General features: G+C 38.2%; 1 protein-coding gene and 2 pseudogenes across 2 annotated transcripts in view; 2 read left to right on the plus strand and 1 right to left on the minus strand.

Moving 5' to 3' along the window:
• The first annotated feature begins 944 nt into the window (after positions 1 to 944).
• LOC127558068 (poly(rC)-binding protein 2-like) lies at positions 945 to 2623 on the plus strand (annotated as a pseudogene).
• Positions 2199 to 2966, plus strand: LOC127557370 (poly(rC)-binding protein 2-like; annotated as a pseudogene).
• A 9499-nt stretch (positions 2967 to 12465) lies between these two features.
• KCTD21 (potassium channel tetramerization domain containing 21) overlaps positions 12466 to 27298 on the minus strand; it is a 36684-nt gene continuing 21851 nt past the window's right edge. The window contains exons 1-2 of one of the 2 annotated variants that reach the window (XM_051987209.1): positions 18548 to 18815; positions 12466 to 15790 (exon numbers count right to left, since the gene is read on the minus strand). In XM_051987209.1, the coding sequence (XP_051843169.1) occupies positions 14979 to 15761 (783 nt within the window). In that variant the 5' untranslated portion in view covers positions 15762 to 15790; positions 18548 to 18815 and the 3' untranslated portion in view covers positions 12466 to 14978. Of the gene's footprint in view, positions 15791 to 18547; positions 18816 to 27298 lie in introns of those variants that run through there. The other variant, XM_051987208.1, reaches the window with a different exon arrangement.

The raw sequence follows: 27298 nt of genomic DNA on the forward strand, positions 1-27298 counted from the left end.
AATAATTTGCAAAGGAACATAGTTTAGCAATTCAAATTTAATCCAATTTAATTGAACAATTTTCTTTTAAGAGTCTACTAGGTGAAAAATACAGGTTAGTCACTGGATGGGAAAGAGGAGAAACATCATAATTCATAACTGAAAAGGGTGATGTGGTAGAAAGTTCAATTCCTTGTTAAGAATTATTCAGTGTTTACTTTGTGCAAGGCTTTGTGCAAGGTATACCAAAAGATATACTCCATCTATCTTGTTGTTTGTTCTTTCTTTACATTAATATCCATTACATCTAGGAAGTAATGCCTTAATGTGCAAGCTAATTGGATTTAAGTGAGAGAAGCCAGTGCAAAGTCACCAGTGGTACTTTACCCTCCAGAGCCATTTGGGTGCAGTGGTCAGATACAGATCAGGATGGCTGGAGATGACCTTAGAGCATTGGTAGACCTTTTTAAGCTAAGGTCTTTAACAGCTCTCATTTTGACTGAGTCAAAGTCCAATTAAAGATTAAGGATAGGTAAGAAGTGAAACAGAGAATGGACTCATAAATAGCCTATGTGGACAGAGGGAAAGGAAGCTTCCCATCTTAGGTCACTGTCCAGTGACTTATGTTTTCTAGGATTCTTTTTAAAGCAAGAATAGGATCCAGATCAGCAACCCAGCCATATCTCGCATTTTCTCCCACAGTACTCCACTTGTCCCAGTCACTCTGCCCTCCTTTCTCTTCCATCTCCCTCCTCCTCCTCCTCTTCCTTCCCATCTATGGGTGCTTCCTTGCCTTCCTGCTCCTGTCCTCCTGCCCTTCACTTTCCCTCCTGCTGCCCTTTTTCCTTTTTATTCCTTTCATTCACTTTGATGTGGCTGCTGTAGACACTAGATTATAGTAGACATCAAAGTTGGAGTTCAACTTTGAGCGAATAATTCACAATGACCATTCTCTTTGGCAAAAAGTAGATTTATTTAAGGAAATAGGTTACAGGCAAAATGAAGTGATATGATAGACACCAGAAATGGCAAATATGAAATAGAGCAAGAGAGCACAAAAATGGGTTTTAATAATTAATGATGGAAAAGGCAAGTTCTTTAGTGGAATATTGAGGTTAGGAGAGTCTATGTGATATGGAGAAGGGGAAAGGGGGAAGGGGAAAGACATCATGAGGCAGAGTGCCCTAATAGAGTGACCCAAAGGAGGATAGTGCCCATGGAATGGGCCAAAAGTAAATTTATAGGGAGAATTTAACCTCAGGAACATGATTGGGAATTTCTGACAAAACACAGAAAGGTGAAACTGCTTAAGACCCCTATAGTGTGTGGGTCTCAGGGATTTGGCATAATTTGGATTTCTGACTGGGTGACCTTCCCAGAGGGTGGGACCATGGAGCTAAATTGAGCCTTCTCCTCAGAGATCAATTCTACAGTTTCTCTCTGTCCAATACACCATTTATGATCTTATCAATTTCTTGCAGGAAGTTTTGGGCTTCTACTCTCACCAGTGCCCAAAGACTTGAAATCCTCAGAACACTGCTTGATTTGGACACTCTGTGTGAGTGAAGGTGAATTTAATGTTACTCTTACCATTCAGCTACTTTTGTATGGAAAATAAGTTGGAAGCATTATTGGAAAGAAAGAATTGGTCGAGAAAATGTGTGAAGAGAATGGTGCATGATGGGAGTGGTGCATGAATCAACATCTCAGAAGGGAATTGTTTTGAGAGAATAATTAATCTTGTTGGACCCACTAATGCTTTCTTTAAAGACTTTGCTATGATTACTGACAAACTGCAAGAGGAGGTCAGCAGCTCTATGACCAATAGTATAGTTGCCAGTAGACTTCAGTCCCTTCAAAACTTGTAATGATGCTAGCCAATATGGTTCTCTCATTGGAAAAGGAAGATACAAGATCAAGGAAATAAGAGAGTCAGGGGCTCAGGTCCAGGTGGCAGGGGTTGTGCTGCCAAACTCAACTGAGTGAGCCATCACTATTGCTGACACCCTGCAGTCCATCATCGTGTCAGACATATTTGCATTGTGTGGGATGGGATACTAGACCCCTCCTTACCCAAATTGGCTTCTTGGAGGCATCTCCAGGTACAAACAGAAAGTTTTTATTGGGTTCTTGCAAGAAGAGGGCCAATATACCAACTGGGTAATCCAGCAGTGTGGCACAGTACAAAAATGGAAACTGGATTATTTCCCAGAAAAGACATGGGTCTACCACTCTTCCTGTTGATTTTTAAATTCATTGGATGGACTGAACAAGGAAGTAGCCATTGACCAATGGACAACAATACTTTTTACTTTCTGGGGACCACGTGGCTTCCTGAATCTTGGGTCTAGGGTCTAATCTACTCTACCCTATAGCCTTCTGAGGAATCTTCATTTATTTCATTCAGCATAGTCGCTGGAGTCTTCCCCAAAGGATGTAATCATCCCACACTGGCCCAAACAGTTCAGCTCTCCAGTTACATTTTCAGGTAGTCAGGACAGATACAGCCCAGACAGAGACTTGGGAACTTCCCCCACAGCATTCAGTCCATGTGCCTCAAACCGGACCTGGAGGGACTGCCTCTAAAGTTGACTAAGTGACACCAGTTGACAATGCACAGGTTCCCTTTCCCACGATGCTGACCAATACCAAAACCTGCCGGTTTACAGGCATCTGCTCAGATTACTGCTCATGAACTCATCATTTTAAATGACTTAATTGGCTGCATCGTTGGTCATTAAGGTGCCAAACTCAAAGAGATTTATCAAATGTCTGCGGCTTAGATGAAAACTGCTAATCCAGTAGAAGGATCCATTCATAGGCGGGTTACTGTCATTGGATTTGTTGCCAGCATTAACCTGGCCCAGTATCTAATCAATGTCAGGCTTTCCTCAGAGCTGGGTGGCATGGGGAGCAGCTGGAACAATGCACACTCACTCACAAACTCCTGCTGTTCACTACTCATGATCCTTCTGTGTAGTTTCTGAACAGTTATCTATTCCAGGTTTTAAATAGTTTGTAAATTTTCATTTTCTACACAACTTTATCATCTACTGAAGATTTTAAAAATTATAGTGTTTTAATTCCTTTCTCTGTTTAGCCATTAACACTGAGATCCATATTTAGTTTTATACGTTTCTGCCTATGTTGTTTTGGGTTTTGGGGGGGAGGGGACTTATGAATTTTCCCCCTATTTTTGTTACTGAAATGTAAGAGTGGAATAGTAATATATTTCAATTTAGTTCTGTAATGTCAGGATTTTTTTTTTAAACTAAAACATGGACTAGAGTTTTTTCTTTGTGAATAGAAACTGGGAAAAAATAAATAGGAATAGATTTTGTATCTTGTCCAAAAGCTTTTTTTGCATCTATTGATACAATTTTATTTTTTATTGTTCTGATTAATATTGTTCATTTTGCTAATAATTTGGCTAACAATGAACCAACCCTGCATTTCTGATATAAGTCAAACCTGGTCATAGTAGTATATTGTTGTAGTTTGTTGATATTTCAACATTTTTTCCATTAAAATTTATTACAGATATTATTCTATAATTTTTTTTGTTTTGACTCTGTGGTGTAGGTATCAATATAATATTTGTATCAAAGAAAAAATTTGTAGGAACTCATATTTTCCCATTTTTTTCAAGAAGTTTCTGTAATATTAAAATTAGTTATTTCCAAGAATTTTGCTTGTAAAATCCATCTGGTCCCAGTATTTTTTTCTTTGATTTTTTTTTTGAGATTGGGTTACATATATTACTTATTTTTTGTCCAGTTTGAACATTTTACACTTTTGTGTTTCTAACGACTTATGATTTAGGAGGAGGAATGAGAGGCAGTGCATTGTAAAAGAAATATTTTCTAAATCAGCAGACACTTATTGGAGTCTACTATATGCCAGGCACTATGCTGGGGACAAGGAATACAAAGACAAAAAGTGATGTAACTATTGGAGGAGGAAGGATGACAAGAAGACAAATAAATTTGATGCAAAGTTGGGTGTAGTAAGCAAAGGCAGAATCCAAACAGGAAAAAATTTGAGGAGAAACATGGAGAGAGAAATCCTGTCTATCTGGAAAAGTAGCACCCTGACAAGGCATAAATAAAGAGGGAATATTTCCAGACATAAAAATTGTGCAAATGCAGGTGGAAAAGAGGAGGTGGAGCTGGAAGATGATGAATTGAGATAAAGAAATGGCTGGGATCCTATTTGGCCAAATGTAGCATGTCTGCAGTAATCAGGAAAGTTAGCTTAGTCATAGGCTAGAGAAGGCCTTAATGATTACATAAAGAGTATAGAAATGCTAGTTTAGGGACTTTGCATTTTATGTTATAGACGAGTGTGTCACTCAAGATTTTTGAGTGGGAGAATAACATATTCAGACTTGTGGTTTAGAAAGATAATCTTGGTAGCGCCATAAACAATGAACTAGAAAAGAAAGATGCTGAAAGAAGGGAAGGAAAGACATTGGTGGAATGGAAGGGAAGACCATCTAGGAGACTATTTCAATAGTGAAGGCAGGAGATGATGAGGGACTGAGGTTGGATATTGGAAGTTTTAATGGAGAGAAGGGAATGGATGTGAGAGATTAGGAAGGTACACAACTGTGGAGTCTTCTAAGGATAAGACCTTGCTAATGACTGAATATAGAAACTAAAAGAAGAAACAATGAAGACCTTGTAGAATGTAGACAGTAGCTACAGTGTAAGAAGAATAGCAATGGAGGCACCTATAAGTTATGAGAAGACAAAATTTAAGAAAAGGCTCAGTAGAAATGATTTCTTTGTTGTTGTTCCATCATTTCACTTGTGAAACCATTGGGGTTTTCTCTTTTTTTTCTAAACATATTTTTATATTCATCATGTTGGACAAAAAAAATCAGATCAAAAGGAAAAAAAGAAGCAAGCAAACAAAAACAACCAAAAAATGAAAATAATATAATTGGATCCATGTTCAGTCTCATAGTTTTTTCTCTCTCTTTTTTCTATCTTTTTCCTTCTTCTTCTTCTTCTTCTTCTTCTTCTTCTTCTTCTTCTTCTTCTTCTTCTTCTTCTTCTTCTTCTTCTTCTTCTTCTTCTTCTTCTTCTTCTTCTCCTCCTCCTCCCCCTCCTCCTCTTCTTCTTCCTCCTCCTTCTCCTCTTTCTCCTTCTCCTCCTCCTTCTTTTCCTCCTCTTCCTCCTCCTCTCTGGCTGTATATGACACTTTCCATTACAAATCTGTTGGATTTGTGTAAAGAATTCTAGTGAGAAATCCCAGTGAGTCTCAGGCATACCTTATGTAAATTTGTTTGCTGAGAACTTTGGAACATGTTCCCAGTTATCTGATAGACTCTCAGGAAGCATTAGAAGGGTTGATCACCCTCCTGGTGCCTTAATTAATGAATATCCTTATTAAGGTGCCAACTCAAAGAGATTCATCAAATGTCTGTGGCTCAGATGAAAACTGCCTATGTGAACCCAGGAAACTTGGCCGATTCCCAGATAAACACAATCCTTCTAAAGGAATGAACAAATATTCTCTTTGGTGGATCTCTTGGCGGGGAGCATACTGTACCTGATGAGGTTGTTCCATTTCAAGGGTCACATATCAAATGAGAATATTTAGCGTAGTGCTTTCTTTGTTCTCAGCCTATAAAAACCCCTTGGTGGAAAGGGATTTGAGAAGCTTTGTACTACTTGCCTAACAGCCTCCTACATGCGACTCTGAATAGCTGTGACCCTGGATTCTCCCAGCCAAGGAATTCAGATGTTGGCGCTTTCTTGTAGTGGTGATGATGTATGTGGTATGATTGTCTGTTTGTTTCTTATATTGTCTAGGTGGTTTCTGTGTTTGTTAATTGCACAATACTTTTATACTAAAAGTTTTCTCTTTTCTTATATTTTGTTGAAATCAAGGTTCTGAGCAATAATAAACTTCTGTATTTCCTCTTTTTAAGTCTGTATCTGTTGAATGCAAAATTCTCTCCACACATAGGTTAATCCTACAAATTGACTTGAATCACCTCATTGTTGAAAAGAGCCAAGTCATTTGGTATTTTATTGACAAAGATACTGAAGTGGTTTACCAATTCCTTCTCCAGCTCATTTTACAGGTGATGAAAGTGAAGCAAATGGAGTTAATTGACTTGCCCAGAGTCAAGTTGTAAGTGTCAGAAGATGGATTTGAACTCAGGATTCTGACTCCAGAGTTGGCACTCTATCCATTGCACTACCTAGCTACCTGGACATATCTACCTTATTTGTTATTATTATTGTTTGCAGGAATTTATTTTTAATTCTACATGACAAGTTCATCTAGCACAAAAAAAATCCAGTTCTAAAAATATTTCCAACAATCACTTTCTTAGAATAGCACTTTTTCAAAGTGCTACTAATTTTCAACTTTTCAAACTTTTCGAAGTGAACTAATGCCATCTGTAAAAACATCACTCAAAAAACTTTCAAGTTAGAAAGTAATCTTTTTTTTTTTAAATTCAGGGAAGTTAATCTACACACACACATATGTATATATGTAATATACATATATATCTTTATATATATATAGCTTATTAAAAAGAAGATCAAGTAGCCTAAAGGGGAAATAGGGACATTATAAGTCAAGAAAATATATTTAGCTGAAGAAATGCAGGAACCAAAATACCAAGTGATGAAAATAAATAATGATAAATATCCTTATTGGAATATTCTAATAACCACTTGAATAGAGAGAAGACATAGAAGTATGGGAAACAAATCACAATCTAGTTACAGAAGAATTACTTAATAATAATGCCAGAACTTAATTAACCAGACAAAAAGCAGTATAGCAATAATCTTGATTTGCCTTGATAATAATGTCATCTTCATAGGGTGAAAGGAACCAACAAGGGAAAATTCTATTGTACAGGGGTCCTCAAACTTTTTAAATAGGGGGCCAGTTCACTGTCCTCAGACTGTTGGAGGGCCGGACTATAGTAAAAACAAAAACTTTGTTTTGTGGGTCTTTAAAGAAACTTCATAGACCTGGGTAAGGGGGATAAACGTCCTCATCTGCTGCAGCTGGCCGCGGGTCATAGTTTGAGGACCCCTGCTTGTAGAACTGATTCTCTTCCACAAAGAAAAACTGGTAACTGAGGTAGAAAATACAGGAACCTTGGGAAAAGGGGGCATTTGATCTAAAATAGAGAGGAGAAAACTTCTAATATATGACATGCACCCTTGATTTTAGGAAAGAAAATTTCAATTGTTTGATTACAAAAAAGATAAGTCTAAAAAAAGATGACCTAAAATTTGATAGAGGGATAGTTAAATGACAGTGGAGACAATATTAGTCCTGGAATCAAGAATATCTGAGTTCAAATCTAACTTCAGATTCTTACTAGCCCATTGACTGTGGGAAGGATATTTAAATTTCTATTTGTCTCAGTTTCCTCATCTATAAAATTATCTGAAGATAGCCTTTTCCACCATGGGTAATTGTGAGGATTAAATGAAGTACTATTTATAAAGTATTTAACATAGTCTTCATCACATAGTAGGTACTACATAAATATTGGATATTATTATTATAGAGGAGTGAAATCCCTGGGAATGGGAAGTTCCCCAGAATTTCATCACAAAAAGAAATAATTTGATGAAGAGAATGAACAAAGGAGTAAATAAATAAATGAGTGAAAAAAGCACAAGGAGCTCACATTCTAATTAATAACACCTAAATAAAAGTTCAGCGATAGGGCAAATAAAAGTCTTATATGGCAAAGTTCAGGGATTCTTAATTTCCATCAGCTGATCAGAGACCAAAGAGACAGTACAGATGTTTTAAATTTGAAGGATCTCAAAAATCATGTCAGGACAGTTGGGAAGGGACCTCGGTGTCCAGGGGCTGAGGTTGGGAGAGAGGGAAACAAAGGAGTTTTTGAAGGGAGTAATGTGGATAAATAAGGAACTTACCCATCAAATTAGAATTTAAAAAATAGTACAGAATGTATAAGCAAAGGCAAATTATGGGCTATGAATAACAAAATGTGGAATGGTCCTGTATTGGTCAAAAAAATGTTAAAGCTCAAAATGACTTTAAGTGTGTTTGGAAAGAATAACAATAAGGGTTTTGTTTTATTTTTTAAACATTTTGAGAAAAAGAAGAGGAAAGAAGGAATGGGATTCTGATTGGCATGGAGGCTGCTGTATGTATGTATGGGGAGGAGTGTATGTGTGATGGTAAATGGTTTAGAACTGATTCTCTGAAGAAATAGACTCAGCATGAATTCTAAGAATGAAGGGCTTCAAGTGTGTGCTAGATGAAGATCAAATTAAGGTATTTGGGTAAATTAGAGTAGAGAAGACAATGCCTGGGGCTTGGGCAGGGGAAAATAGGATATTTGAAGAAATGCCATCATAAGAAGCCATATTAGATTTCCTTCCTTCCTTCCTTCCTTCCTTCCTTCCTTCCTTCCTTCCTTCCTTCCTTCCTTCCTTCCTTTTCTTTGTGACATCATTTGAGATTTTTCTGGGTAAAGAAACCACAGTGGTTTGTCATTTCCTTCTCCAGATCATTTTACAGATAAGTAATCTGAGTCAAAGAGGGATAAGTGACATACTCAGGGTCCCATAACTAGTTAAGTGTCTGAGAATGAATTTGAATTTGGGTCTTCTAGATTCCTTCTAGGCTCCTGGTTTAGCATTTTATCTATTGAGCCACCTAACTGCCCTAATAATTAGCATATCCGAATCCTTTTATACTCAAATTATTCTAGAGATTCTGAAGCAGAAAAACAAATACCCATCCCTATCCCTAAACTGCCATTCCCTTGTGTCTATTGGCTTCAGCTCTACTTTCTCCCATCAATGTTCCACTCCAATATATCCTTTAAAATGCTTCCCTACATAATGAACAACTTTCTTTTCAACATAAACTTAAAAAAAATACTTCCATCATCTAGTCTTCCCTGAAACCTTTTGCTAATACTACTTCTTTCACTATCCTTTCCAATACACCTACACTTTTTTTTCTATCCCTCACCTACTGGTCATGGTAGGGAAGTTGGAATAATCTTCCCTATCTTCCCACTTTTAGACTTCCTGTCTACCACCTTCACTACTAAGCAACTTCTCATTTTTTGAAGTTCATTCTATACAAAATTATTATTCAATCTAGATGGTCTTCATCCTTCTTCCAGTGAACTTAATGCCTGGCTCTGAGTCTTTCTTGCCTCCCCATTTCCTTCCCTCACATTGGGGTACTTCAACATATATATATTCCCTTATACATTCTCCCTTTCCAGTTCCTCAACCTACTCAATTCCCACGATCTACTCTTCTACTCACCTCAGCTACACAGATGGCAATATCCTTGATCTTGACTGTACCTATATGTTTCCTTGTTCACAAAATTCCTTTATCTTCTTATACCCTTTTAACATTCCATCTTTCCTTATGTCTTACAACCTTCAACCCTATTCTTCATCCTCACCATGATCTCCATCTTTTACTTCTTTCCCAAGCCACCACTCCTGCACTGGCCATACCTTCTTTCCTTATCTTAACACTTTGGTAAATCAACTCAACTCTACTCTATTTTCTCATTAATCTCTTGCCCCCTTGTCCTATTATCAATCATATCCAGCCAAAACTCACTCCTGGATTATTCTCACCATTCACTTCCTTTGCTATTATTTATATGAGCTAAAGAAAATCATAAAAGTGTGTTGACTGGGTCTACCACAATATGTTGCATAATTTCAACTGGGCTATTGGTGAAAAAAGCAAATATTCTGCTCCTCTTTAATTAATTTGCTATAATATTCTCTACAACTGCTGTTCTAAATCTTTCCACCTCTTCTAAAGTCTTTCCAAACATGACCTCCTCTCATTCTCTACGCTAGGACTTTGCCTCAAGCTTCCAGAAAAACTAAGAAAAAACCATCAGCTCTCCCTTCTCTTTTTCCTTCTTTCATATCATTTTGACACCTTGTCCCACTATTTTCTTCACTCTGTTCTTCCATGAAGAAGTGACCTTTTTCTTTACCAAAGTTAACTCCTCTACATATATAACCTTGACCCCATTTCCTTCCATCTTTTCCAGAAGATCACCTCCACACTCTTATGTTTAATTTCCTTCCCATGTGCCACTTCATTTCTTGTTGCCTACAAATATACTCATCCTTAAAAGCAAAAAACAACACACCCCTCTGCAAAAAACCTCCAAACAAATCAAAACCAACTTTGCCTGCTCTAACCATCCTTTCTAGCTAATTTTTTTTCATCTATCCATCTATATCTTATCATTGTAATCATCTTCATGGCTAAACTTAATAAAACTCTATACTTAGTGCCTTTGTTTCTTATTCAATTGAAACTCCTCTCTCTAAGGCTATCAATAAATAATGTTTTAATGGCCAAATCTAATGGACTTTTCTCAGTCTTCATCCTTCTTGACATTTGTCCAGCATTTGACACCATTGATCACATACTCTTTTTGGATATTTCCTCCGATCTAAGTATGTCAAATGTCTTGACATTCCCCTTCTAGTCATCTGATCATTCCTTCTCAATATCCTTTTAGATCATTCCTCAGGTTCCAGGCTGCCTTTGCCTTCTTTCTCCTTTTAGCCCTCTCCCTCACTTTCTGGACTTCAAAACCATGCCTTCTCATCCTGGACTTCTTCCCTCAGCATGTGGGGACTCTCCTTGCCCTCTAATTGCCTATTTTCCTTCTGGTCTCCTCACCCTAGAATGTATCCTCCTTTCCCATCTTCTTCTGTGCACAGTGCCTGGCCTGTGGTTGACTGCTTTTAAAAAGGGTTTGTTTTGTTTTAAACTAATTGACATGTAAAAAAAGTACCAGGAGAGAGCAATATCACTGATATCAGTGGCAAAAAGAATATTTAGGAAGAAGGGAGTAGCTGAGAGTCAAATGCTGTTGAAAAGCTGAGGACTGGTTATGAAAAAAGGCCACTGGGTTTTGTGAATTAGCAGCTTATTGTTGATTTTTTAAGTGTTCAGTTTCTATATGGATAGTGGCAACAGAAGTCAGATTGGTGAAGTGTAGAAGAGTGAGTTGTGATGAGAAAGAAGAAGTATTTAGATAGAAAAAGATATAAACTTCTGAAAGTTTGCAGTGAATGGAGAGAAAAGAGATAATGTGAAAGCTGGAGGGTGTAGCAGAATCAAAGGAAAGTATTTTTTAAATTAGTTTTTCCTTTTTTTTTTTTTTTAAGGTAAAGACCTGAGAATGTTTATAACTAAAAGCCAATGGAGAGGAAGAGATGAAATATATTTATGGAAGGGGGAAGGGGAATGAAGGACACAAAAATCACATGGTGGGGTGGAAGGAGGGATGAATTTAGATTGGAGGGAGTTGAGTGATCCCAAGTCTGACATTTACTGCCTGTTCCATCTCAAGTGAGTCATTTAACCTCATCAGACATGACTTTTTGTCATCTATAAAATGAAAAAGTTGACTTTGACCTATGTGGTCCCTTTCAGCTCCAATTCAAGATTATTCTTGGCAATGAGGATGGCTATCTCTTCTTCTGGAAGGAAAAGGAGGGGAGAAGAGGGAATTGATGAGGGATGGCCTCAGTCTTCTCAACAAAGAGGGAGACAGTGGTCTGGTAAAGACAAAAGGACACAGGGAAGAAGGATGAAGAAGGGGAAATAAAGGGAATTAAATGGGGGAAGAGGGCAGTGTAAAGAACATTGGCCAGACCTCAAGAAACAAGCTGACTTTTCCAATGCCAAATGAGCTATTAGTAGCAGAGTTACAGGCTAGAATCCATGGCTCTGGGAACAGACTCTTTTGCCCAGGCATTGTAGAGAGTACTAGATTTGGGATAGAGTTGTGAATGTGCCAGTTACTAAGTCAGTCAGTTGAGTGACTTTGGGCAAGTCACTTAATAACAACTCAAATCTATTGCACATTAAGGTTTTCTTCTCCCAATCCTGTGAAATAAGCAGATTAGGTAATATTATTCCCCCCTTTATAGATTATCAACCTGAGATTCAGAAAGGCTATGACTATCTAGGGTCACTCAGATAGTATCCGAATTATGAGACTTATCTAGTCTCAACTCTAGGTGTAGTGGTGCTCTTTTTATTACATCAGGTATCTGATAACCTCATATTTCTATTACCTTTAAGATTTAAAGCTTTTTATACAAAAAATAGGCTGGGAGAGAGATAGTGCAAATATTATTTCTCTCATTTTGATAATAATAACCACCAGAATTTATGTGATACCTTAATGTTTGCAAAGTTTTATAAATATTATATTATTTTATCCCCATAATCACACTGGAAGTTAGGTGCTATTATTATTCCCAATTTCCAAATAAGAACACTGAGGCTTTAAGAGCTTGAAAGGTAAAGTGCTTTGCCCAGGGTCATAGAACTAAGTGCCAAGATGCAATGTTTGGTGGTTACCAGGGTCAGGGTCTGGCTCCATCCCAGAAGTTATCAACAAAATAGGCTCTTTAGCATGAGAACAAATGCCACAGAGATTCAGGAATTGTGCTGCATTAAAGCCATACAATTTATTGTATAAAGAAAGCTATACTTTCCCCGGTGCTCCACAGAGAATACAGCTATATAGGTTTCTCCAGGGGCCCATGGAGCCATTAGCTTGCCCAGCACTAGCCAGTAACAAATTAAGCATCTCGGATTCCCGTGCTTTGTTGTCGTGGAGAGGAATGATCCAAGTTTGAGTTTTTTGCAGCTCAGCTGCATGAGCCTTCACAAAAATGAGAGGACCATTGGGGGTCCTAAGGCAGCTGGCCCAGTGACATCTCATAGGGTGCAGCTTGCACCACTCATCACCGGTTGGATCCTGCAAAGCCAGGAGGATGCCCTCGCCCCTGGCTTTCTTGACCTGTACCTGACCCAAACAATGTGTCCCAGGTGTGACTGAAACATCAGGACTGACTTTCCAGTATGTAGGAGAATGGTACATCCAATGATTTCAGGCTGCGTTCACAGAAGCATAGTTTCCAGAAGGAAAGAGATGATCTAAGTCCCGCCGTATTTTGCCCTGGTCAGACATCTAGAGTATTTTGTTTAGTTCTGGGTACCACATTTGAGGAAGGCCACTGACAATCTAAAACTTATCACCAGTTCTGCCAGCTTAGTAGTATTAGTGAGATAAGAGAGAGAGAACATGGCCCTTTTTCCAAGGCCCGATTAGCACAAAGAAATGGAATGTCTAGTGAGGGAAACAATAGTCCTACTGCTCTATGGTATGTGAGACCCCAGATGGAGTATTTTGCTCAGTGCCATTTTTTAGAGGGAGCAATGGCAACTAGAATACATCCAAATAGCAAAGAGGAAGCCAAGAGGACTGGACTGTGCCACATGAGCATTGGGGCTGGGGACATTTATTCTGGAAAACACTCAGGGGGAACATATTAACCATCTTCAAGTATTTAATGGGGCACATATGAAAGAAGGATTAGATTTGTTCTGCTTGGTCCCAGAATTAGGGCCAATGGATGGAAATTAAAATGGAGCTAATTCAGGTTCAAGGTGAGGAAAAAATTTCCTAACCATTAGAGTTGTACTAAGAGTTGGCTGCTTAGAAAAACAGTGATTTTTTCATTATAGGAGATCTTTAAACAAAGGCTATTTGATCACTTTGTGGGCATGTGTAGTGGAGGTTCTTATTCATAAGTGATATTGGCTAGATGGCCTCTGGGGTCCCTGTCAACTTTGAAATTCTGTTTCTAGGAACTACATCATAACTTCCAGTGACAAGAGAATCCCCTCCCTATTAAGACAACACATTCATTTTTACAAAGCTCCAATTGTTAGGAAGGTCTTCCTTATCCTAGACTGAAATTTCCACCTGGCCTCTTGTAATTTCCACCCTTTGTTCCAACTTTTGCTTGATTAAGGACATTCTGAAAGAGAAGCTCAGAAAAAGCCTTGAGCAAAGACTATATAGCGATGGAACATATGGCTCTTGCTATGAAAGGATTATACTTATTTAGACGTATAGATAAGAATGTTTGTCTCTTTGTTGGGGACTATGGATCATGGTATCTAGTAGCAACACTGTGATAACATAACATCTTTTCTCTCTCAAAAACCAGGAACCTTCAATCAATAGTCTTACAGTCCATGACTAAAGTCCATGTTCTAAACTGTGACTAAGCTTAGAACAAAACTCAAGTCATTCTTGTGGCTTGTTTTCTGCTCGAACTTACTTCTGCATTCTCTTCCCACCTCCTCCTTCTTCCCTGGATATTATTATTGTTATTCTTTGCTGAGGCAATTGGGGTTAAGTGACTTGCCCAGGGTCACACAGCTAGGAAGTGTTAAGTGTCTGAGGCCAAATTTGAATTTGGGTCCTCCTGACTTCAGGGCTGATGCTCTATCCACTGCACCACCTAGCTGCCCCATTCCCTGGAGATTATTGATGAAAAAAAAAATCTCCATGAATACAACCCAACTCCAATGAAGCCAATAATGTTTGGTCTTCTGTGTAAATAACTATGGGGCTGCAGAAATTCACTTGCTTTGGTGAGACAAACTCGCTTGGATCCCAGGATCCTGGAGCAGTGAATAGATTTTACAACCTTCATAGTTCCTCTCCACTCCCCCTCCCAGCGCCCAACATGGCATTTTCCCTTAGCACAGATGAGTTAACTGAGGTCCTAGACAATGGTAGAGATGGGTAAGCAACCAATGGGGAGAGTCTGATGCTCCTTTTCCCCAGCCATAAAGACCATCAGCTGTCTCCTCTAAAGAGTATCGGGAGACCCTCCATCCCTGATAATATATTAGCGGTATCCTAATAAACCTGGAGAAGAATGCTCCCTATGATTAGAGAACATATATTCTGAAAGGGCATAGAGATAGCTACATTATAGGGGGGGAAATCAACTCCTGCTTAGTGATTAATACATATTAGTATATGATTCTGTATCACACTGCTGGTGAGTGTTTCATAGCTGGTGCTTTAAGAGAAACACTCTGCTGACCTTGTGTTATCGTGTAGACTGCATATGTGCTGGAAGTTGCACCATTCTACCTGTACCGTATTAATCGAATAATCTTATTATTCATAAAATCAGAGAGGTGCGGGTGGGAAGAATCCACACAAAAGCCATCGCTGAGGGCGATTTTCAATACCTCCTCCACAAACATTTGGAAGCTGTTAATCTGCTTGTTGGCCGGCACCACCCACAGTCTTTTTAAATTCTGTTTAGTGTATTCTTCTTCAGGTAAGCCGTCCACGCTGGCCACCCAATCCAAAGTGAGGTGGTTTGGGTCTTGCAAGTAGCTGGAGATGGAAGACAGGTTGCCATTGAAGCAGTAGAAGAGCTTGGAACCCAAGAGCTTCAGGAAAAGGCTGGATGTGCTGAAGATGTTGGCGTTGAAGACCTCCATGTCTGAAGAGGACAAGCTGTAGATCTGTGGTGCTTCCCGGACGGTGAAGTGGATGTTCTGCACACGCTTGTTCAGGGTAATGTTAAGCATGGCGTTCTTCTCGGCCTTGGACAGCTCTACCTCTTTTTCCTGAAGTGCTTCAATCAGAGGCTGCACTTGGTAGAAGTCAGCTTCCCTCCGGAGCAGCCCCATCTCTTGGAAATCCTCAGGAAGGTCCAGGTGAGAAGTTCTCAAGAAGTTCAGGATGTAGCGAAAAACCTTGCCGTCTCGGTCAATGAAGCAGTTGCCTTGGCTGTCTTTCTTGGTGGGCATCTTCCCACTGAACATGGCTCCCAGCATGGAATTGGGAAAACTGGTCAAGGTCGACAGGGAGGTAGTATACAGCTTTCCTCCAACATTCAGAGTGATGGGGTCAGACATGATGAGAGGCTAGGATGTTGAGAAAATACCTAGAGAAGGAACATCAATGAATCCATAAACATTTACAAAGTTCTCACCATGTACACAATGCACTATCATCTCTATATTCAGAACTTTGAATTCTTTTTTTTGCTTTGCCCATAATTTTATTATTAAAGCTTTTTATTTTTCAAAACACATGCATGGATAATTCTTTAATATTAACTCTTGCAAAACCTTGTGTTCCAATTCCCCCCCTTCCCTCACCCCCTCCTCTAAATGGCAAGTAGTTCAATATATGTTAAACATGGTAGAAATCTATGTTAAATCCAATATATGTATACATATTTATATAATTATCTTGCTGCACAAGAAAAATCAGATCAAGAAGGAAAAATAAGAAAGAAAATAAAATGAAAGCAAACAATAACAGAGAGAGTGTGCTATGTTGTGGTTCACACTCAGTTCCCACAGTCCTCTTTCTGGGTGTAGATCATTGGAACTGGTCTGAATCATCTAATTGTTGAAAAGAGCTACATCCATCAGAATTGATCATCATATAATCTCTATGTTGCCATGCACAATGATCTCCTGGTTCTGCTCATTTCACTCAGCATCAAGAACTTTTAATTCTTTTAGTTTTAATTTTAAATCCAGAAGACTATGTGGATACCATTTCAGATGAAGAAATATTTGTTGAATGAAAAAATGTGTGAATCAGATTTAATTATTAAAACCCCCTGAATTCCATTTCTCTCTGAACAAAGCTGCTATTAAATTACCTAGTAGGTCCAAATTCAAACTATATTCAGTTCCCTCAAATCTATTGCCTGACACTTTCAACTCCAAGAGGCCACTTCCTTGGAAATAAATTCAAATAAAACAAACTTTGGTGTTAATAGTAGATAGAATTCTGGGCTTAGAGTCAGAAAGACTGGAATTCAAATCTGGCCTCATATAGTTACTAGTTGGGTGATTTCATCTCTGTCTACCTCAATTTTCTAACAAATTATGATTCTATATTTAATCTAAGGGAAATGACATAATTTTTTCTTTTTCTTTCTTTTTTTTTTTTTTAACTTAATAGTATTCTATTTTTCTAATTACAGGTAAAGATAGTTTTCAACATTCATTTCTGTAAGATCTTTAATTCTAAATTTTTTATCGTTTTCTTCCTTCTACCCAAGACAGCAAGCAATCTAAGTTTTACATGTATAATAATTTTCAACATATTTAGTTATATTGTGAAAGAAAATCAGAACAAAATGGAAAGACCACGAGAAAGAAAAAAACAAACAAAAGGTGAAAATACTATGCTTCAATCCACATTCAATATCCATTGTTTTCTATCCCAAGCCAATTGGAATTGTTTTGGATTGCTGTACTGCTGAGAAAAGCTAAGTGTACCATAGTTGAACATTACATAATTTTGTTGTTATTGTGTACAATGTTCTCTTGGGTATGCTCACTTCACTAAGTATCAGTTCATGTAAGTCTTTCCAGGCTTTTCTAAAATCATCCTAATCATCATTTCTTATGGATCAATAATATTCCATTACATCCATATATACCTTAACTTATTCAGCCATTCTTCAATTGGTGGGCATTCACTCAATTTACAATTCCTTGCTACCACAAAAAAAGCTGCTACAAACATTTTTGTACATATTGGTCCTTTTCTCTCTTTTATGATCAATCTGGGATACCAGTAATGGCACTGCTGGATCAAAGGGTGTTCATAATTTTATGGTTGTTCATAATTTCTAATTCTGGTTCCCTACTAAAATTTTGCAAAGTAGTCTTTTTTTTTTTTTTTTGTAGGCTGCCCCAGATTTCCTGTATTGTTTAACATCCATTTCCCTCTCCCCAGCTCTGATTCAAGAGCTTATAAAAAATAGTAGCTAAGAGCTGTACCCTGGCTATCTGATCATATAAAGATTGGTCCACCTATCTAGCAACAAGTTATCCTAAAGTCTTAGACTCAGATAAACATTTTCACACTAAAAGGGTCACAAGGAATCATCTATTTTACCACCTTTCTCCACCCTCCAAACAGGTACAAATGACTCCTACAACTTTCTTTACATTGTAGTTATCCAGTTTCTTTCTGAATTCCTGTCCCAGTTTCCTCATCTTTAAACTGAGGGAGTTGGACTAGATCAGGGCTTCTTAAACTTTTTCCACTTGTGACCTATTTTCACCCAAGAAATTTTTATGTCACCCTAGATATAAATCAAACATTTACTGATAATCATAATTTTGTAATCCTCCAATTACAAGACCCCAAATGGGGTCATGAACCAAGTTTAAGTTTAAGAAACTGGATTAAATGACCATTCATGTCCCTTTCAGATCTAAATCAATGACCCTATGACCAGTGGCAATGAACTCACTATTCCAGAACTCTAGTTTTGCCACAAGTTGTAATCCAAGGTAATTAATTTCACTCCAGAAATTTAATTTCCTAATTTGTGAGATGGGATAAAATATCTGCAGTGCCTATTTCACATAGCTCCTCTGAAAGAAGTATTTTGTAAGACTTAAAAGTGCTACAAAAATATGAATCATTATTATTAACAATATTGATAATTATTATTTTTATTTACTGAGTTTTTTTATGTGCTCAGCACTTGGACCTCCAAAAGGATCAAGGAGAAACCAAAGTGGATCCTCAGGAGGAAATATTGGCAAAGGAGAAAAGGGAAACTAAGGCACAGAGTGATTTTCCTTTCCTGTGATCATATAGCTTTTAACTATTAGAGATGTAATTTAAAGATGGAATTTAACCACAGCACCCAAGTACTTACTATTGCTTGTCCTTTCCTTCTTAGCTCTGTAATGAGGTTAATTCACACCAGGGAGAAGGAGCTCTCCTTGTGCCCAGCACCAAGAAGAAGGCAGCTGAATGCTTCTCTGGGGAACTGGCAATCTGGGAGATCTAGTCCTCCCAGGGCCCGTGCCTCTGTCTAAGACTGTCCGTCTTTATTCCCAAAGCCAGCTGCTCAGTCCAGCTCCTGACAGCATGGATGCCAAAGGTTATCCCTCTCGCCTTCTCCTTATGGGGTTTTAGCAGGGAACCCAGCAGAGCCACCAAGGAGTGTGAGTCAATGCCAAGTAGCTAGTGCCTCTTTTCATATAGTTTTGGGCAGAGCTCATGTTGGGTTAAACTGGTTGAACTGGGTGTTCCTGCTTACATGGTATAACCCCTGAGGGCAGGGACTCCCTCTGTGAATCTGTTTGAAGGTGTTCTCATTTGTAAAAATTTAATGGAAATGTACAGATGATACAAATGAAAGTTTAAACAATAACATCTCCTATCTTTCTAGTGCTCTATGGTTGACAAAGCACTGTCTTAATAATAATGATAAATAGGGGCAGCTATCTGGCATAGTAGATAAGATACCTGGCCTGGAGGCAGGAGGACCTGAGTTTAAATCTGGCTTCAAACACTTACTAGCTATGTGATGCTGGGCAGGAAGGAAGGAAGGAAAGAAAAACAAAGAAAGAAGGAGAAAGAAAAAGAAAGAAAGAAAAATCAAAAGTGGTGGAGCCAGGAAAGACTCCAGGTCCTAAAAATGCAAACTGAAAATTAGAGTAAAAGTGATTTACTCAAAAATCTTAGTGAAATTTTAAGCTTTAACTTAAAACTTAATTTTTTAATAGTTTGGATACTCTGTAGAGTGTTTTTATATATGGTCTCATCTGAGTCTTATAACAACACTGTGAAGTAAGTGCTTATCCCCATTTTGTAGATGAGGAAATTGAGGGAAAGAAGAATTAAATATTTATCCCCAAAGTAATAAATGCTGGAGATGGAATCTGGACCCATATCTTTCTGCAGTATTCTGTTTACTGCACCACCCTGGAAGGTAGGTTGTAATTCTTTCCTTGCTATCCCCATTTTATAGAAAAGCTACAAAACTGGCATTCCATGAAATTCAGTGATCTACATGCAGTCACCTAGCCAAAAACCGTCAGGATAAGGATTCCAATTCTGATCTTTTGAATTCCTGACCCTTCCTTTCCAATGACCACCGCCTTGTACACTTATCTGGGAAGAAAGTGAAGCCCCAAGGGATTAGGTTGACTTTGAAACATGGAACTGTAGCATGTGGAAGGATCTTCAGAAATCGTTGAGTCCAACACACTCCTAATAGTCAGTCAGTCAACAATTCAACAAACATTCATCAAATGCCTATACTGTGCTAAGCGCTGGGAATTCTAAGCAAATAAAGTATCTTCACCATTCTGTGAATTTCCTCAACTCATGGAGTGTACATAACTATGTCCAAAGAAGATAGATGTTGGATAAATTAGAGATAATCTTGGAGGAATCAGGAGCAACAAGCACTGAGCATTTAGTAGATGTCAGCAGGGCAATTGGGTGATGCAATGCATAGAGCACTGGACTTGGAATCACAGAGACTCATCTTCCTGAGTTAAAATCTAGCCTCAGATACTCACTAGTTATGTGACCATAGCTAGTCATTTAATCCTGTTTGCCTCACTTTCCTCATTTGTAAAAGAGCTGGAGAAGGAAATAGCAAACCATTCCAGTATCTTTACCAAGAGAACCCAAAATAGGGTCATATCAAGTTAGCTACAATTGAAATGACTCAACAACAATAACAAGGTGTCAAGAATTACTCTACAAGCTAGGGATGCAAAGAAAGAGATTACAAGAGTTCCCATCTGCCTTATAAATAGATTAAAAAAAAGTCTTGCTGGTAAAGAACAATGAATAAACCGGTACCTTTGCACAGAGCAAAGGAAGTAAATGATAATAGACAGAGCTGGATGGGTTTAAAATGCCAAGGAGGATTTTCTGTGAGACTCTAGAAGTAATAGGAAGCCTAGAATCCTGAAACTCAGAGCATTTGAATGACTTGCTTAAGATCCAATGACTCAAGTTAGCTAAGTAGGTACAGTGGACAGAGCGCAAAGCCTGGAATTGGGAGGATCTGAATTCAAATCTGACCTCAGATATGTACTATTTGTGTGACCCTAGGCAAGTCACTTAACTAGTTACTCTAAGTGATGGAGCCAGGTAAAACTCCATGTCCTACAAATACAAACTGAAAATTCGTAAATGGAAGTAATTTACTTAGGCTGACACAGGGAATGTTGGCATCAGGACTAGAACCCAAATTTTGTGAACGCCCCCCAAAATCAGTGTTCATAGCAGTGAAATTCATGGAAGGAAGTTACAGAGAAATGAAAAGAAAATATTACTGCCAAGTGTTAGCGATGATAATTGCTTCTGTCCCTTCCTTTTTTCTTTTTCTTTTTGTCCCTTCCTTTTTTGGAAGAGACCATGTCACATTCCTTTTCACATATCTTCAATTAATCTTTAATGCTTCTAGAAGCTCATGCCCCTCAGCTTGGCATTCAAGGCCTGGCACAATCTGGAGATAATCACACTTGCAGTACATGCTTTACAGGGTTGCCTTGATGCAACCTATAATCATATATATATAAAACCTCCTATATGATATATAAGGAGTATGGACATTATTATTGCCATTTTACAAATGGAAAAATTAGGCTGAAAGAGGTTAAGTGGCTTCTCCAAGGTCACAGGGCTATTAAGAGGCCTAAGGTCCATTTGACTCCATAGCCAGTGTTCTTCCCATCACTATGTGTCAAAGGACATGATATGGATGGATAAGGGGCTCTATTAATACTTGATAAATGGAGATATAGATGGTCTTCAAAGTCTCCTGCCAAGTCCTATAAGCTACAGAATATAAACCGTGCAGCAGGAAGAGGCCTTAGGACACAGGCCCAGAATAGTGAGGCTAGAAGACAAGGGAGCGAACAAATTATTTGCTCAAGTTATTGCTTGACTTTTTGTAAGGGAGAAGGACATGGGTGGGATCTGTGATTTTACTGACCTAGGGAACTCCAGGAAGAGAAAACTCCCTTTTCTTATGTAGTGGCCCCTTCTCTAAACCTTATAACTTTGGAGTTTCCTCAAGGCCTGAGAGATTAATAGACTTGCCCAATTCCACAGCCTACATGTGTCATAGACAACACTTGAATCCAGAATTCAAGACCCTGCCAGTCCTGCTGTGACTCCATCAGCCATGACCTTTGGCATTAGGAATGGGAAAAAGTCAAGCAAAGAAACAACTGAGACTTTGTTCAAGTGACAAAACTTTAGAAGTAAGTCCAGATGCAATAGTTTTTCCTTTCTGTGTTTAAGAAAATCGTATATATAGTGTGTGTATACACACAACATACAGATGTATGTGCAAATGCACATATATGAATGTATACACATGCAGTATCTATAGGTATATTGTAAATAAGCATACATGCACACAAAGGTATTGTGCACACAGAATATACATTATGCACATACATGCACACTAACACACGTTTTGTACTATATATTTACATATATACAATTCATAATGTCATACATACACAAATGCATGTATATAGTGTGCATGTATACACACATATCGATATAATAACATACATTTGTATATACATACACAAAAATGTATATATATATATACAGGGACATACATATAGACATGGGATGTTTCTAGCTCTTCCCTCTGGGTTCAGGAAGAATAAATCTAATTTCTTTTCTCCATAATAGCCCCACTAATACATGAAGACATCTAGTGTGGCCCCTTGGAGGCTTTTATTCTCTAAAATCAATGTCTCCTTTCCTTGAAATGCTCTGTATATGTAATGATTTCCTGTTTACTCACCAGAATAAACTCAAGCTTGTTAATGTCTTTCCTAAAATGTGTTGCCAAGAACTGAACATAGCATACAAAATATTGTATAACTGGGGTATAGTACAAGGGGCCTATGGGCATGTTGGTAAATGTTTAACAAGCAGCTCTCAAAAATATATACACATACAAAGCATTTTACAGTTTAAACTGCCTTATTAACATTTTCTCTATCACTTTCTTACATCTAGACAAGCAGTAAAATAATAAATCAAACCTTGAATTATTGCATTTGCTGATGTTTGAGTTCTAAATACTAGTATCAAAAATTTAATAATTTGCTTGCTGGTTCAGGCTGATTTGGACTAGCTCCACATGAGCTCCTTTAATGTCACATTAGCTTTTTTGGCTGCCACAACACACGATTGACACATATTAAGTTTGCATTCCACTGAAATCTCCAGATCTCTTATAGGAACCATCGTGTAATTGTTAATTTCTGCCTTCTGTCTTCTTGTTATTGATTTTTTGAATCCAGATATGATCTTACATTTATCCTTATAAAATTAGAATTCCTTAATTAGGCCCATCCTTCTATAAATTCTTTTGGATTCTATCATCTAGTAATACTTTCCAGGTTTGGGGGGCATCTACAAATTTAATAAGTATTCCATTTCTGCCTTTATCTCAGGTTTCCCAGCTCCATCTACCATTCTTTCTATCACACCAAATTATGCCTCTAATTCTTCTCTTTTGGTGACGTAACTACAGATCAAGCTCTACTGCTATTTTTCACAGAAATAAACCAAGTTAAATGACTCAGGTCATTTAGGTCATCTAGAAAGTCCTGAAACCAAGATGAGAATTGAAGTCTCCTGATTCTTATTTCCTCCCCACTAGACTTAGTACACAAATGCATATTAATAATTCATGTGTTTAAAAAGCTTTTAAAAATCATGACTTGGTTCAGCAATCTTTTGAGGGAGTCAGGAGATTCTAAGTTTCCTGGGTCTTGTATGTTTTTGGAGGGAGAGAAGAAAGGAGAAAGGCTGATGACTTTGTACAACTCTGCCTCACTTAACTCCAATTCACTTGAAAAGTTAAGACATCATCTCTTGAGTGACAATTCTGGAAAGATGGTAGAGTAGGTTGGTGGATTTTAAGCTCTCTGGATTTTCTGTACAAATCAAACAAATTTTTGCTTCAGGGAAAACATAGACTAGTGAAAAATTAAGAAGAGTTGGCCCAGAACATGGGTCAACCTGAGATAAACCTGAGAAGACCAGAAGAAAGACCCTGGGCTGGGAATTAACCCATGTGAAAAGCAAACCCCTGCAGGATAACTCAGCAAAAACACCAAGTGAGAAACTTGGGGCTGGCTGAGTGTGACTGGTGCCTCAGCAGGAACCACAGAAACTTTTACCTTCTGGAGTTGGGATATGAAACCGGGAAGACTGAGAGAATCTCAGCTGAATAGGAACACCAAGTCCATCTGTGCTGCAGAGCCATGGCCCAAGGCAAGAAGAATCAGCACCTGGTGAGTGCAGAGGCAGTGGGGCAAGGACGCTGCTGGCTGAGGGCACTTGCTGGAAAGTAGAGCTCTTGGTTTAGGGTTCCAGGTCACAGAGAAGAGCTGAAGTGAAGCCAGAAGTACCATTCTCCCACTCAGGATTAGAGATACTTACACTAATACCTTTTATTTTATTTTTTTAAAAAATGAACCAGCAAAGGAGAAAGAACCCCACTATAGAAATATACTATGGGAACAGGGAAGACTGAGATTCATTTTCAGAGGAGGACACTGAATAAAAAAAGCTTCCACCCCAAAGAATAATATGAAATGGTTCCCTCCATAGAGAATTTATATGAGAGACCAAGAAATGATAAAACAGATTATAAAGAATGAAAAAATAGAACAGAATATGAAATATAAGAAAAATGACAGATTTAGAGAATAAATCAAGAAGAAAAAACATAAGAATAATTGGACTGCCTGAAAGTTGTGTCCAAAAAAGGATCTTGGACACAAGAAAAAATATAATGAAATTGTCCTGAAGTAATAGAACATGAGGGGAAAGTAGAAATAGAAAAAAATCCACCGATCACCACCTCAGTGAGATCCTTTGTGGAAAACACATAGGAACATTATTGCCAAATTTCGAAACCCCCAGATCAAAGAGAAATTTTGCAAGAAACAAGGAAAAAACAATTCAAATGTGCTGGAGCTACAATTAGAATTGTACAGGACTTATCAGCAGTCGCAATATAAGACCACAAGTCCTGGAATCATATCTATTAACAATCAAAATGCAGCCAAAAATAGCATATCCAGTAAAATTATCTAGAATATTGAATGAGAAAAAAATGGACATTCAATGAACATGCAAATTTTCAGGATTTTCTATCAACAAAACCCAAACTGAATAGGCTATATAAGAACCAATATCAAAGATCAATTTCAAGAAACTCAACATGGACAAATTGATTATTTTTTTTTAAACATGGGAAATAAGTGCCATATATTTAAGACTGACATCAACAGTAGGTCAGCTCAAAAGAAAAATTGGGGCAGAGTTAAGGTAAAAATAGTAACTATGTCATACAAATGAGATATAGAGGAAGAATAGACACAGAAGCATTGGAGGGCAGGGAAGGAAGGCTCTAAATCCTGTAATCTCTCTTGTTCTGTCTGCTTGTCTTATTGACTTGTACATTCTACTGGTATCAGTAGCCAAGAAGTGCCAAATGACACTAAACAATGGGCAGAGTGCTAGTCCTGGAGTCAGAAGACCTGAGTTCAAATCCAGTCTCAGACATAGACTGTGTAATCTTAAGCAAGACACTTAACTTCTGCCTATCTCAGTTTTCTCATCTGTAAAATGGAGATAATACTAACACCTTCCTCCAACTATTGTTGTGAAGATCAAATGAGATGTCTATAAAGTAATTAGCACAGTGCCTGGCACACAGTAGATATTCAATAAATATTTGTCCCCTTCTTCATAAAAGGGATTAGATTAGATAATTGAAAAGATCTCTGGCCCATTCAGGTGACTAGGAGCAATCAATCAATAAACATTTATTAAACCTATATACCAGACTTAAGTACTGGGATTATCAAAAAAAAAAAAAAAAAGGTAAGAGACAGTCTCTTTCCTCAAAAACCTTATAATCTAATGGAGAAACTTAGATAAAGAAATACATATAAAGTATACTATATACAGGATAAAGGGGAAACAATTAACAGGGAAGGCACTGGGGTTTTTAAGATGGGTTAAGAGCCCAGATATGAAGTAGGAAGACCTAGAATCAGATGTAAAACAGGTAGATCCTAGAAGACTTGGGAACAAAAGATGAAAGGTGCAGGATAAGAGGCTGAAGCTTGACATGGAAAGCAATTTCCTATGAAAAATGCAAGTAAAATGGGCTTCCTTGGGAGGTAGTGAGTTCCCTATCACTGGAAACTTCAGAGCTTGTTGGGTTTGTTGATAGGGCTAGCTTTGATGATCTTTACAGCTCCTTCCTATGGTTTATTCAGCCTTTGCCTATTACATCAGTGGTAGAGGATCCCTCAGCCTCTGCTTGAACACTTCTGATTACAGGGAGCTCATTTTTTCCCACGCCATCTTAGGATATGTGTGACTGATCAGAGTTCCCTTACATGAAGCTTCAATCCGTCCCCTTGTACCCATCTCAGAGTTGCAACTCCTTTGTCCAAGGAGCCTCTCTTGTAACTGAGCAGACAAGCTCTGTGATTGGTGGAATAAGAGCCAGCACCAATGTCATACACTTGTTCCTAAAACACCTGTTTTCCCACTTCCTTTGTGGGGTATTTGGGATTGAGAGAGCCTCCACTGGGTAGCATGCTGCTAATCCCTCTCTTCCCACCCCAGCCCTTGGTGTGAACAGCAGCAGCATCACAGCTGTTCCCTTCTGGGCAGAAATTCAGAAGGGGATGCTGGAAGGCAGGTGATGGCATCTTTGGCATGGACCACAGCTTTCTATGTGACATGTGTGCACGAGATTGCTGGGTGAGTGAGCTAACCTGGCCTTAAGTTCTGGCTCTGGCACTAAGCCTGGTAGCTAGCTCTCTTCCCCCCATGTCCTGTCTCATTTGACAAATTCTACCTTATCAACTCTGGAGTTATGAGGGAAGCACTTTCCAGACTTTAAAATCCCATAGAAATGTGGTTATTTATTATTCATGAATCTGGATTTCAACTGGCTGCAAAGAATGGAATTCAGGGGGCTTCTACTTATCCTATGAAGGCTTGAGTGTGCCCTCTCCTTGGCACATTCAAAGCTCTTGGTGACTATGGGCATCTTACAATTGACAAGAGAACACAGGCAGATGTAATCAGCAAGATGGCAAAAGAGTTGTTTCCTACAAACTTCTGTCATGTCCCAGACCCCAAAAGAAAGAAATTATATGCTAAACATAGAGTAATTACAGCAAAATACCATAAGCCTACAGAACCCCCAAAAGAAAGGAATTATATGACAAATATAGAGTAATTAAAGCAAAATACTATAAGCCCACAGAACCCCCAAAAGAAAGGGATTATTTGCCTAATATAGAGTAATTACAGCAAAATACCATAAGCCTACAGAACCCCCCAAAGAAAGGAATTATATGACAAATATAGAGTAATTACAGCAAAATACCATAAAGCCTACAGAACCCATTCAAAGTAAAAAAAAAAAAAAACCCTCATGGATCAACATCAATAATGTTTAATATTACATCTCTCATTCAGTTCTGTCTCTGAAGAAATGGCTCATACAGTGATCCTTCCACAGCAATGATTCTTCATAAACTGCCTCTGACACTGCAGCCACAAAATAGGTGACAGATACTGATTGTGT

This window comes from Antechinus flavipes, chromosome 3 (genome assembly GCF_016432865.1).
Source record: "Antechinus flavipes isolate AdamAnt ecotype Samford, QLD, Australia chromosome 3, AdamAnt_v2, whole genome shotgun sequence".
Classification (NCBI taxonomy): domain Eukaryota; kingdom Metazoa; phylum Chordata; class Mammalia; order Dasyuromorphia; family Dasyuridae; genus Antechinus; species Antechinus flavipes.